This window comes from Octopus bimaculoides, chromosome 2, assembly GCF_001194135.2.
Source record: "Octopus bimaculoides isolate UCB-OBI-ISO-001 chromosome 2, ASM119413v2, whole genome shotgun sequence".
NCBI classification, from domain to species: domain Eukaryota; kingdom Metazoa; phylum Mollusca; class Cephalopoda; order Octopoda; family Octopodidae; genus Octopus; species Octopus bimaculoides.
This window is the reverse complement of record NC_068982.1, coordinates 108,672,964-108,686,121: the sequence shown is the minus strand read 5'-3', so window position 1 is coordinate 108,686,121 and position 13,158 is coordinate 108,672,964. Positions and strand designations below refer to the sequence as shown.

The window sequence follows — 13,158 nt, the reverse complement described above, 5'->3', positions numbered from 1 at the left end:
CAGTTTAGGGGGTGCACCAGGTCCACCATTTTTATTGTGTTCTTCGTTGTCTACACATTCATTTTACCCTAGAAAACTTTTTCTTTTTAATTTGTTGTTGGGAAAGATTCTTCATATTTACCAAAACAAAATATTATTAGTATTAAAGAAACAGAGTAAACACTATGCAATAAATATTTTTAGATGTCTTATATCACAAAAGCAAATCAAATTGTATGAATAGATCGTAAGATTGATCTGTGAAAATTTCAAATAACATTGACAATAATTTTTATCTTCATGCATCCGCATAAGCATGTACTCTGCTCTGGGAAATGCTATAACTGGTTAATGTGTATCACTGGATATGCGTAACAGGACATACAGAGAAACACCTTTTCTTTTGAATATATTACTAATGATCTGATATATATGTGCATAGTACATGAGAAGACCCGGCAAGCCAAGTGAGTGCATAATCTGTGGCCTCTGCCAGAAGTGTTGCCAGCTCACTTATTCGTATCTTTACTTCATTGGACACTAAACTCTGCTGGCGAAGACCTGTTGAGGCAAGTGAATTGAAATTGAAATTGAAAGCGAAATCGAACCAAATTCAACGACTGGCACCCATGCCAACCTCTCCTTCATTGGACACTAAACTCTGCTTGTGAAGACCTGTTGGGGCAAGTGAAATCGAAATCGTAATTGAACCATATTCGATGACTGGCACCTGTGCCAGTGGAGCACTGACAGCACCGTCCGAGCGTGATCATTGCCGGAGCAGCTGTCTGGCTTCTGTGCTAGTGGCACATAAATAGCACCATTTGAGCGTGATTGTTACCAGCGTCGCCTTACTGGCACTTGTCGTTGCCAGTGCCGCTGGACTGGCTCCTGTGGAAGTGGCACATAAAAAACACCATTTTGAGCGTGGCCATTGCCAGTACCGTGTGACTAGCCCTCATGCTGGTGGTATGTAAAAGCACCCACTACACTCTCGGAGTGGTCGGCGTTAGGAAGGGCATCCAGCTGTAGAAACTCTACCAGATCAGATTGGAGCCTGGTGCAGCCATCCAGTTCACCAGTCCTCAGTCAAATCATCCAACCCATGCTAGCATGCTAGTGGAGCAAGAGCACACATGGAAACGAAAAGTGTCACTGAAGAGGTCACAGATGTGTGACAAAAGATTTCCAGACAATGGACATGAGTTAAAAAAAAAAAAGAACAGTAATAAACGAGTGAAGAACAAATATATAGTGTGTGTGTTTTTTTGGCAAAAAAACAAAAATGACCACCATCCCGAAATACGACAATGTATGTATGTATGGATGTATGGATGGATGGTATGGTATGGTATTGTTCTGGTCAGTGTATGTATTGTGCTGCTCTTCACCCCTATGTGTCATCGGACACCTCTAGCCCTTATTCACTATTCACTACATTCACCTCTCAACACATGTTCTTCATTCATTATATTCACATACATCCTTATCCATTCCTAATCTCTCACTCTCTCACATACACTCTTGCAACTTCTACCCATCTGCACTCCTGGTGTCTTTGTTCCCATTCATTTCTACATGTCTTGTACTTTGAAAGTCCAGCTAGACATCTCATCATCATTATTTTTATCTTTTCCAAACACCACCCAACAACTCTGACTCTCTTCTAAAAGGTGAGTCATTATGCAGACTGGAATTCCATTTCTAATTCTCCTACAGATTCAGCTATAAGAATTAGGTCTCTAAAAACAAAAACTTTCCTTTTATGCTTTTATTCTTTCTTTTTCAATTCATTCTTCTTCTTGACCTGTCAGCTCAAATCAGGGCTTATTTTGTTTGATTTGAATTATAATATGTAAAGGTAATCATTTAAATATGCCCAAATCAGTATAGGTATAGATTATTGTTCACTCAAGTTTCCACAGCAAATAATTTTTATATGTGATTCCAAAGAATCAGTCTTTGATTTTGTGTCCATGATGTCTCATGTATAAATGGTTGCATATATTATTGCATGATAATATAGTAATGCTCATGAGATCATTTTTTGATGAAACAATTGTAAATCAATGTAATAAAAAGACTTGCTCATTTCCTTCTCCTTGGTTATAATTATGAGTGAGTTTGTGTGTGGTGTATGTATGTACGTACATATGTATATATGTATGTACGTACATATCTATGTATGTATGTATCTATCTATCTGTCTGTCTGTCTGTCTATCTATTTATCTATCTATCTATAAAATTGCTGCTATTTTTCTTACAGTCAATGAAGACTTTTCCAGTATACACCATTCTTTGGGTGGTCTCATTCCTTATAAAGGTAAGTTAACATGGTATTTTTTAGTTCTATCCTATCTTGAGAGATGCTAGTGAAACTGGATGCTTGAAGAATCGCCCCACCCCCTATTAATTAAAAACTAATTAACATAATTTATATTCCCCTGTATTTCCCATTCTTTATAGAAATAGTATATGGTTAGGTAAATTTTGAACAATTAAACTATCAACCTCTTATTTTGGGCCTCTTTCATCACTCTCTCTACTCCTTGCTTCATCTGAACAATCCATTTGTGCTGGTGAACAATAAATGAACAGAGTCAACATAGGGCAGAGGGGGCCTATAAGTCTTGTCAGGGACAATACAACATCTGTAGTGCTGGTGCCATGATAAAGTCCACCCTGTACCTTCAGTTAAGTGGTTAAGCAAGCAAACAGACACAATATAGAGCAGGGACAACTTTCCAGCTTTGCCACTACAAAATACACTCAGTATACTTTATAAAGTGGTTGAAGATAGGAAGGACATCTAGCAATAGAAAACATATTAAAAAATGAGTTATATGAGCATGAAGTCCCCAACCTATCTGAGAGGGTAGTAGCATTTATAAAGAACTGTTTTGGTTTATAATGACCTATCTAACCCATGTCAGCATACAAAGGTAAATGCAAAAATGAGGATAATAGTGATGGTGATGGTGTTGGTGGTGGAGGTAATGCAAACGTTTGAGACAGGTTTCCAATCAAGGTTCTGCAAAGTGGCAATGATCCTGCCCTCCCTCATCTGATTCAGTCATTAAACAAAAACAGAAAAAAAAGGTCTGGATTCTTGTAGGTTGGTGATATTTGCTAACAAGACAGAGAGGATGAAGAGAGTTTCCAAAATATAATTCTTGTACACCAGTGTTTCCCACAGTTATTTAGTTGTGTTGAACCACCAATTCAAGAATCCTAAGTTGCCATGTAATTACTGACTCTTAACAAAATTCAACTATGCTACTTGTTTCAATTAAGCTAAAATATGTACACTTCTCATTTCACACTCAAGTAATTGGATTTAGAAATGACAATTTACTACAAAAATATTTACAGAAAGAATGATTTGGACAGACAAAAATCTCATAGTAGTGAAGCATAGCTGTCACCCTCCTCATAAGCATTTTATGTCCACTCTTTCAGGCATGGATCGGATGGTTTTCTGAGGCAGTTTTTTTTTTAATGGTAGGATACCCTTCATATCACTGACCATACAACTCGTATGGATGCAGTGTACTGTTTCTAAAATGAAGATGCACATAGTATAAAGTGAGCAACTGTAACAAAACATTTTTATTTTGTTATTTTGGAGAATAAATGTAACAGAGTGACATGGAATACAATGATCAATCACAAGTTTGTTGACCAATCATTTTCTAAGTGTTACACCTTTTAGGTTAACTGACAATGTAAGAACAGCACCCAACAATAAATACATGCTCCATGAATTTTGACATATTTTTTCTTAACTTTCTGTTTTACCCACTCTTTGTTCATGCGGAAAAATAGAAAGAATAACAAATTTTTAAAAAATATATTAATGAAAAATTATGAAATGTAATTTGGAGGACTTCTTATCAATATTTTGTTACACAATTGTATTGTCTTCCTCCAAGTGAAATGCTTTCAATATACACTTTTTCTATATTCCCGCTTCCTCCTTAATGTAACGGAGAGTAATTAACTGAGCCCCAGATCCTTGGTTACTCTGAACTGAAGGGATCCAGCGAGATGAGAATAGTAGTTATATATGAATAATACGGACTCTTTAGTTGAAAAGAAAATTGAACTAAATAGATGCATAAAGATTATATATTTCATTCCTTCCATTTCACAAACAGAAAAGAAAAAGAATGGACTCCTGGCAAAATGATTTTTTTCTCTTGCATTAAAAATGAATAACCAAAACTAAAAGCTTTTCATATGTTTTCTTATATTAATTTCCATTTGTTTTTTTTTTTTGTTTTAGCATGGTCAGCCAGCATCTTTTTCTGTCTCACCAAATCATCACATTAGTAAAATCAATGATTTCATGACAGAACCAAAGGCAGGCCAAACAAAGGCAATGCAAGTTATAAAGGAAATCACGGTAAAAAAGAATGCAGCAGGAGCATCACAAGCAACAGATATACCTAAAAGTGCACAACCATTTAATGCACAAGGAAACTTAGTATCTTCAACTGCATCTTATACTTCAGCACTTGAGAATGGAACAAAACTCAATGCATCTGAAATAACAACTCCCTTCAGTGCATCTCGGAATACAATGTTAATTAGCCCAACTGGAGAAATACTAACCAACACTTCTTTCGAAACAACATCAACCAGTGACACTGAGAATGTAACACAGTTTGACACACAAGCACCATCAATGAACACATCTGAAGAATATACAACACATTTAACAACTACGACTGCTAGTAAGGAATTATTAGTTTTTCTCTTCTTCTTTTTTCTGATTGCTTGATAATTTGCGCAATATACAACATGAAATATATCAGACATGTTCTGTGATATACTTACTCTCGAACTCTCTCTTTATCTATCTATCTTATTTATCTCTCTGTATATACATACTTACATTCATACAACATACTATATATATTACTGATCATACATATGCAGTGTATGTGTTTTGTTTATATGCCAAATTTGCAGCAAGATAGCATCTGGGAAAGCTCCCTACACAATGTCAAGTGTCAAAGAACACCTGAATGTCACAGACCAGGCAAGACAACTTGCATGAGAATGAATCTGAGAGTGATAGATACTGATATTTCACCATTATTGTGACTTATCAACACCACACACTCAGATCATCCCAAAACAAATAGCACAATTTTTCAGTAACTGCTCTTTACAGCCAAACATTCCTATCCAGTATGCTTTCTGCTCTTCTTACCTAAGCCTTTTGGTCCCTAAGGAGCACAGGTCATCAACGATTTTTTTCTCCATTGTTCTTGACTCTGGGGTATCCTCTTCCAGTTCTTGAAAGTTGTTTTCAAATTGTCATCAATACTTTTTTCCAGGTAGGGATGTCAACCCTACACAAACCTGTTTTTATGACTGGGAAGAGGTGGTCTATATCCCTTACCTGCCCATCTTTTGACCTTTCTAGCATGAGAGACCCTATCAGGAGCTTGCACTCCACTGGCATAGTTTTCAGGGGCATTGAGGCACACAAAACACCACATAGCAACAAGGACTGGACCTTATGGTGACTTCTGATACAATATTATTCTCAAGGTGAATAACTGGCTTATTTTAGAGTATGGATGTGAGGGACTTTGTATATTGTTGACCAGCAAGTTATGGGACCCTAGTTCATTTGGCATTCCTGGTGTTTTTGTTTTAAGAATGAATGTCACTCAGTAGGCATTCAGATGTTCATCTTGATTTCTCACTATTTCATTAAATGCAACTGCTACGGATTCATTTCAGGGGATTTCACCATGAATAATAATGATGATAACAACATTGGTACATGTACAAATGAAAGATAAGATTAGGAATAAATATTATAGACAAATTAGATTAGTACTTAAAAGGTGGTCCACTGTTTCAATCTCATCATTGCAGAATTGGCACTTTGGAAATACTACATTTTTCATCACATTGACTTGGCATTTCCAGGTCAGTAGGCTTTGATCTTGAGCAGCTAAAATGATGCCTTTGCTCTCTGCCTTTGGCCCTGAGCTCTGTAGCCACTTACATGTATGCTTCTGGTCAACATCAGCTTGTTTACTATGGGCCACATATTTGCCATGTAGAGATTTTTGCTCCTGCCTATAAGCCAGTTGTTCATGTACTTTTTTTCCTTGCTATTAATTTCACCTTCTTTGCAATACCGGTTACTGCACTTCCCTCCTCCTGTTCAGCCTGGGTATCATGCATGAACTCAATTATTATTATTATTATTATTATTATTATTGAGTGAGAGAGCAGTACATGCCATCAAAGTAACACTGGGGTACAAATATATGAAACCCAATATACCCATCATGATGACTATCCATCTAATAAGGGTAAAACAGAGCTCAATGCAAAAACAAAAAAACAAGATAATAGGTATCAACACTCTCACTGTCCCAGTTATAAGTTACAGTTACGATATTTGGACACTAAGTGAATTAGTCAAACTAGGCAGGAAAACAAGAAAAATAATGATGGAATTTAGAATACACCACCCAAAATCTGACATAGAAAGGTTATATATACAACAAACTGAAGGTGGTAGAGGCCCTATATAACTAAAAAATTACTATAAATATTCATCATAAGACTACAGAGATATCTTTTTCAGAACCAAGGAAAACTACTACAAGTAATCTCAAAGCATGAGTAAAGTAAAAAGGAAAAACAACAAAAGCTGTAAAGCAAGTAAAATTTAAGCTAAAACTGGAACTACAAAATACTATCATAAAACAATGGCAAGAGGGAAATGCAGTAACTAATATTACAAAGAAGGTGAAATTAATGGCGAGGAAAAAAGTGAATGAACAATTGGTTGATAGGTGAGAACAGAAACCTCTGCATGGCGAATATGTGACCCATAGCAAACAATCTGATATTGACCAGAAGCACATGTATCAGTAGCTAAAGAGTTCAGGGCCAAAAGCAGAAAGCAAAGGCATCATCTTAGCTGCTCAAGACCAAAACTTGCTGACCTGGAACTACTAAGCCAATGTGATGAAAAATGGAGTAGATCCAAAGTGCCAATTCTGCAATGATGAGATTGAAACAGTGGACCACCTAATCTCTGGATGTAAAATTTTAGCAGCAGTAGAGTATAAATCAAGACATGACAGAGTTGGCTAATATATACACTGGTTAATACGTTGGCATCATAAAATCAAGACTGTTAGCAAGTGATATGAGTACCAATCTGAGGCTGTAACTGAGGTAGAAAATGTAACAATTCTTTGAGACTTTCTGGTACATACAGACAGAACAATCAAAGTTGATAAACTGGATATCGTTGTGAAAGACCAAAACAATAAAGTCTGTTTATTGCTCGACATAAGTATTCCTTGTGATTATAATATCTTGGCAATGGAATTTGACAAGCTCAGAAAATATAAAGATTTGCTCATTGAAATTGAAAGATATGTGGCACCTTGTTATGTTGTTTTATTGTGGTTGCAGATTTCTGGTACCAGATCGATCCCAAAATCTATTCAGTTTGTGCCAGTCACAAGGCCAAACATCCCTGAAAGTTTCATCCAAATCCATCCAAAACAATACCTCTGCCTTAGTGATGGCGGAGGTAATGATCTTACTATAATGGGTGTTATGTCCGTCTACCTGTCTGTTCCCTCTTCACGGTCAAATGGCTGGACCAATGGTCACAATGTTTTTCAGGATTATGAAGGTGGTAATCAGGAAAGTTTTTAGTGAAAAAAATGTGAAAAAGTATGGTTGTTTAGTGGATATTGAGTTTTGTATTAATAAATCACCCTTGATTCTTTTTGTTAGAATTCCGGCAACAAGGATTAAATCTAGATTTCCCCCCGTATAGTTCATGAATTTAGAGGGTTTAGATTTGCGATACTATCCCTTTATTTCCCATCATAGACGGGCAGTTTTGCTATCTTACTACAGTGGGTGTTATGTCCATCTGTCTGTCTGTCTCTTTGTTCCCTCTTCCTGACCAGACAGCTGGACTAATGGTTACGACATTTTTCAGGATTACAAAGACGGTCATCAGGAAGGTTTGTAGCATTAAAAAATCAGAAAGTATGATTATTTTGTGGATATCGATTTTTGAATTGATAAACCACTTCCCTTAAAACCACTTTCCTTAAGGGAAGACCTCTTGCTTGGCAGTTGTTTAGTACGGATGCAGGCTGACATCAGTTGTTATTCTAAGACAGCATTAGTACATAATAGAATAATGAAGAGGAAATGGACAAGTGAAGGTAACAGGGTAGTGATGTTACAGGAAACATATGTTAGCACTTTTTAAAAAAAAAGTATGACCAATGGACCAGGTTAATACCATTAAGAGAAATAAGTGGATGACTGAATTGGAGGTAGAATATATCGCAAGACAAAAAAGAAAGACCAAGAAGTAGAACAGCTAAACAACACAAACCAGGATGAAACAAGATGCATAAGTGATATAGTTCAAGTCAGGACGAGCCTACAAGAAAAAATAATAGTCCTACCAATCAGGAAGGGAAAAACTGACCCCAGTGACTAAAGATTTTAGGTGAGTTCAAAGAAGTAATGAGAAGAGAGCAAAAGATTACTAGAATTAAAAGGTGTTAATAAAAGGAAGTTACTTGATATTATTATGAAAGTAGATACTATAAATATAGGTGACACTAACTTATCGAGCTATGCAGCAGGTGTGATAGTTACCAGCAGACTAAGTATTCCATGAAGAAAGAATAGGAAGGAGCTGATGCAGACAAGGAAATTACAAAATAAAGTGAATATTTTAAGCCAAGATCTGAGTAGAATAGAAGCCTAGGAACAGGACAAGGTGGGAAATACAAGATTTAAATCTTAACAAAACATACTTAGTTAAAGAGAAAGGATTTAGGATAATCATAGAAGAGTTGAAACAATGTATCATAGCAGTATCTAGTAAGCTTTCCAGATATCAGAAAAGAATAGATCAGTATCAACAGAACAGATTGTTAAAGACAAACCAGAGGAAATTTTATTGCCAAGTAAATAGTGTAGAAGAAACTACTGAGGATGAAGAACCTAATGTAGAAGAAGCTAGAAAGTTCTGGAGTGATATTTGAGATAAACTAGTTGGTCATAATGAGGATGCAACATGGTTAAAGAAAGTGAGGGAAGAAATAGTTAGTGAGAAGCAGACAGATCTAAAACTAACAAGTGCATTAATGAATAACATCTTAGGAAGAATGCTGAATTGGAAGAGCATTGGACCAGATTTAGTTCAAGGGTATTGGTTAAAGATATTTAGAAACTTACATGGTAGAATGAGAGAACAGCTTCAGGATTGTTTGAATGGAGGATTCATACCTAACTAGATGACCAGAGGGAGTACTGTACTCCTTATAAAAGACAAAAGTAAGGGAAATATAGCTAATAATCATAGACCAATAATTTGCTTACCTTTAGTGAGCAAAGTGTTAACAGAAATGCTCTCAGAAGGCATTTCTGAACATCTTGACAGACAGAATTTACTTCCAGAAAAACAGAAAGATTGCAGGAAGAAGGCTAGAGGAGTTTATGATCTATTAAACATAGACAAAGCAGTTCTAAAAGAAGTGAAATCAAGAAAGAAAAATTTTATAATGGATAGATTATAAGAACACCTATGACATGAATTCATGTTCATGGATAAGCAAATGTTTGAGTATATTCAATATTACAGACAACATAAAAGATTTAGTTAGCTATAACACAAAAAAAATGGAAAGTAGACTTTACTCAGGTTATACAACCTTAGGGAAAGTTAATATCAAGAGAGGTAATCTTCCAAGGAGACTCATTGTCTCCTTTAATATTTGTGTTACCTTTAACCCCACTCAGTTTAGTATTAAGAAAGACAAAGGCAGGGTATCAGTTCAGAGATAGCAAAGGAAACATTAACAATTTTCTCTACAAGGATTATTTGAAGCTTTTTACTAAGAATAAAAAGGAGACAGATTCTTTTATAAAAACTGTAAGACTCTTCAGCAATGATATAAACATGGAATTTGGCATAGATAAGTGTACAATATTAGTCATAAAAAAGGTACATGTAGTTAGTAGTGAAAGCATTCAAAAACCAGATAGCCAGAGATTAAAAGTTATAAGTATCAAGGAGTATTAGAATCTGACAGAATACTAACTATAGAAATGAAAGAGAAAGTTGATAAGAAGTACGTCAGATGGGTGAGGAAGTTAATGAAGTCAAAGCTAAATGGTCCAAATCTGGCGAAGGCTGTAAGTACTTGGACACTGTCCTTACTTCAATATTCAACAGCTTTTGTAGATTGGACAAAATTTGAATTAGCAAATCTAGACAGAAGAACAAATTCAATACGAATGGAGTAGCAAGATTGTATTTACCTACAAAGGAAGGTGATAGAGGTTTAATATCAGTAGAAGACTGTGTGGAGTTAGCTAGAGTGGATATAGCTTCCTATGTAGGTAATAGTGACAAAATTTTAGTGTAACAGTAGGAGATGGGGAAACCAAAAAGCCAAGTGTCATTAAAAGCCAGAAAAAGGAAGCAAGATTATCTGACTGATAAGAGAAAGGTTTGATGGTAGATTTCTAAAAATAGTTGCAGAAAATAATAATAGTGAAATTGGTTGTGGTGGTAGAAAGGAAAGCTAAAAAGGGAGACAGAAAGTTTAATAGGAACATAAGATCAGGCATAGAGGAATAACTGGATAAAAGCTAAGATAGATAAAAATCAGGTAAATTCTCTATGTAGGTTATATAAATTAAAGGACGAAAGTGTTACTTATATAGTTAATGAATGTAGTATGCTAGCACAAAAGGAATACAAAAAAGTATGACAAATTAGGGAGAATAATCCATTGGAAATTATGTAGAAAGCTAGGATTTGACCATACTGATAAGTGGTTCAAATGCGAACCTAGTCAAGTGCTAGTAAGTAAGAAGTATAAGTTTTTGCGGAATTTTACCATTCATACTGACAGTAAGTAAACTTGTAGAGTAGGATATGGCTTAGTCACCAGTATAGCTAATCAGATTGTCCCCTTGTGAGTCATACCCAACAACTGCTGAAGCAACATTATAGTCAACTGCTACAAAGGTAAAGATGATGCTTTAGACAGAAATAATTACAGAGGTATCAAATTGCTGGACCAAGTGATGAAAGTTACAGAAAGTTAGGAAGAGGGTTAGTCTAGATGAGATGCAGTTTGAGATTGTGCCTGGAAGAAACACTACTGATGCTATCTTCTTGGACAAGCAACAGCAAGGGAAGTATTTAACCAAAAATAGACCTCTGTACTTGGTTGTTGTCAACATGAAGAAAGCCTTGGATGGGGACCCTGACTCTCTTATCTGGTGGGCGATGCAGAAGCTAGGAATAGATGAGTGGTTGGTGAGAGCTGTACAAGTCACGTACAGGGATGGAGTCAGTGAGGTGAAAGTCGGCAATGATAATAGCTTGGAATATAGTGTACAAGTAGGAGTTCACCAAGGATTGGCTTGCATACCCTTCTTGTTTATCATAGTTCTCTAGGCCATAACAGAGGAATTTAAGACTGGCTGCCCACAGGAGCTCTTCTACACTGGTGACCTTATTCTTATAGCTGAATGATTACCAGAACTAGAGAAGAAATTTCAGGTGTGGAACATGGTCTGGGATCAAAAGGCCTTAGAGTTAATTTAGCAAAGACCAAAGTCCTAATATGTTAGAAAACAGGTAAATCACTGATCCCTTCAGGGAGATGGCCCTACTTAATATGTAGAAAACATGTGGGTTGAAACTCTGTACAGTGTACTCAGTACAAGCTATGGATACATACAAAGTGCAGCAGTATCACAGGACGGTTAACAAGGAAAGTAGTCTTTGTGTGTGGCAGATGTGCAGGTACACTAAACACAAAGAATATACAGAAAATAGATTTCTTCAAATGTCTGGTGGGTGGGGGTCCTTAGAAGTAGTAGATAGCTTCTGTTACCTAGGTACAGTGGAGGAGGAAGTTAGCAAGTTAATAGTGGAGGCAGAAGTTAGTAAGTTACTAGTGGAAGTAGAAGCTCTGAAAGTGTAGTTGCTAGTATAAGATTGGGCTGGGCAAAATTCAGAGAGCTGCTACTTTTTAATGATAACAACCGGTCTTTACCTCAGCATGAAATGCAGATTGTATGCTATCTGTATATCAACAGCTATGCTACATGACAATGAAACATGGGCTGTGACTATAGACGATATGTGAAGGCTTGAAAGAAACGTAGCCAGCATACACCACTGGATGGGTAATGTCACTGTGCATGTGCGACAGAGTGTAAATAATTTAAGAAAATAACCAGGTACAAGAGGCATCAGATGTAATGTGTATGGGAGAAGAATGTGCGGGTGTGGTCATGTGATGTGTATGGATGAGAACAACTGCATAAAGAAGTACCTATCCTTAACTGTAGAGGGAGCCTGTAAAAGGGGTAGATAGAGGAAGATGTGGGACAGAGTGGTGAGAAAGGATCTTCAGATATTGAGCCTCACTGAAGGGGATGACAAGGGAATGAGACTTCTGGCAGTTTGCTGTGCTTGAGAAGACATGTCAAGCTAAGTAAAATTGTGGCCATCCATACATACAGACAACTGGAACCTGGTGCAGTCCTCTGGCTTGCTAACTCTTGTCAAACCATACAGCCTATGCCGACATGGAAAATGGATGATAAATGATGATGATGATGATGATGATGATGATGATGATGATGACGACGATGACAATAATGATGAAGGCCTGATTTAGTAGTATTTATAGGCACTTTGCCCTTCTAACCTCTTCTATTTCACCAAAAGCAAGAATAAAGATAACAGACCCCAATGAAATCTATTGTTCTCAAAATTATGTCTATCCTTCTGGTTAGTTTTGGATAGTTATAAAAACAAGAACTCCGTAAGCCAAAGCAGTTAGTGAGAGCAACTGACAGAGAAGTGGCTGACTGGCTCAAGCGAAATACTGTCTCAACTGAGGTAACTTCACAGAGTGACAACTATGGAATTAAATCAATGTAGACGCTGTCTCGTCCCACACTCTCTCACTTTCATTAGCTCAATTTCTTTTCTCTGCAACATAACCATATCTCTCTCTATATACTACTTTGTGTACACTCATATACAGGTCAAAATGAACTCTTTTTACTTTGCATGCTTTACAAACTGTGTTACACTATTACACTAGCCTACCTGTTG

At 36.5% G+C, this 13,158-nt stretch overlaps 1 protein-coding gene across 1 annotated transcript in view; it reads left to right on the top strand.

Moving 5' to 3' along the window:
• Positions 1–13,158, top strand: part of LOC106876748 (uncharacterized) — a 127,858-nt gene that overhangs the window by 55,429 nt on the left and 59,271 nt on the right. The window contains exons 2-3 of the mRNA XM_052978600.1: positions 2,248–2,304; positions 4,267–4,717. Of these exons, the coding sequence (XP_052834560.1) occupies positions 2,251–2,304; positions 4,267–4,717 (505 nt within the window). The 5' untranslated portion in view covers positions 2,248–2,250. The remainder of the gene's footprint in view (positions 1–2,247; positions 2,305–4,266; positions 4,718–13,158) is intronic.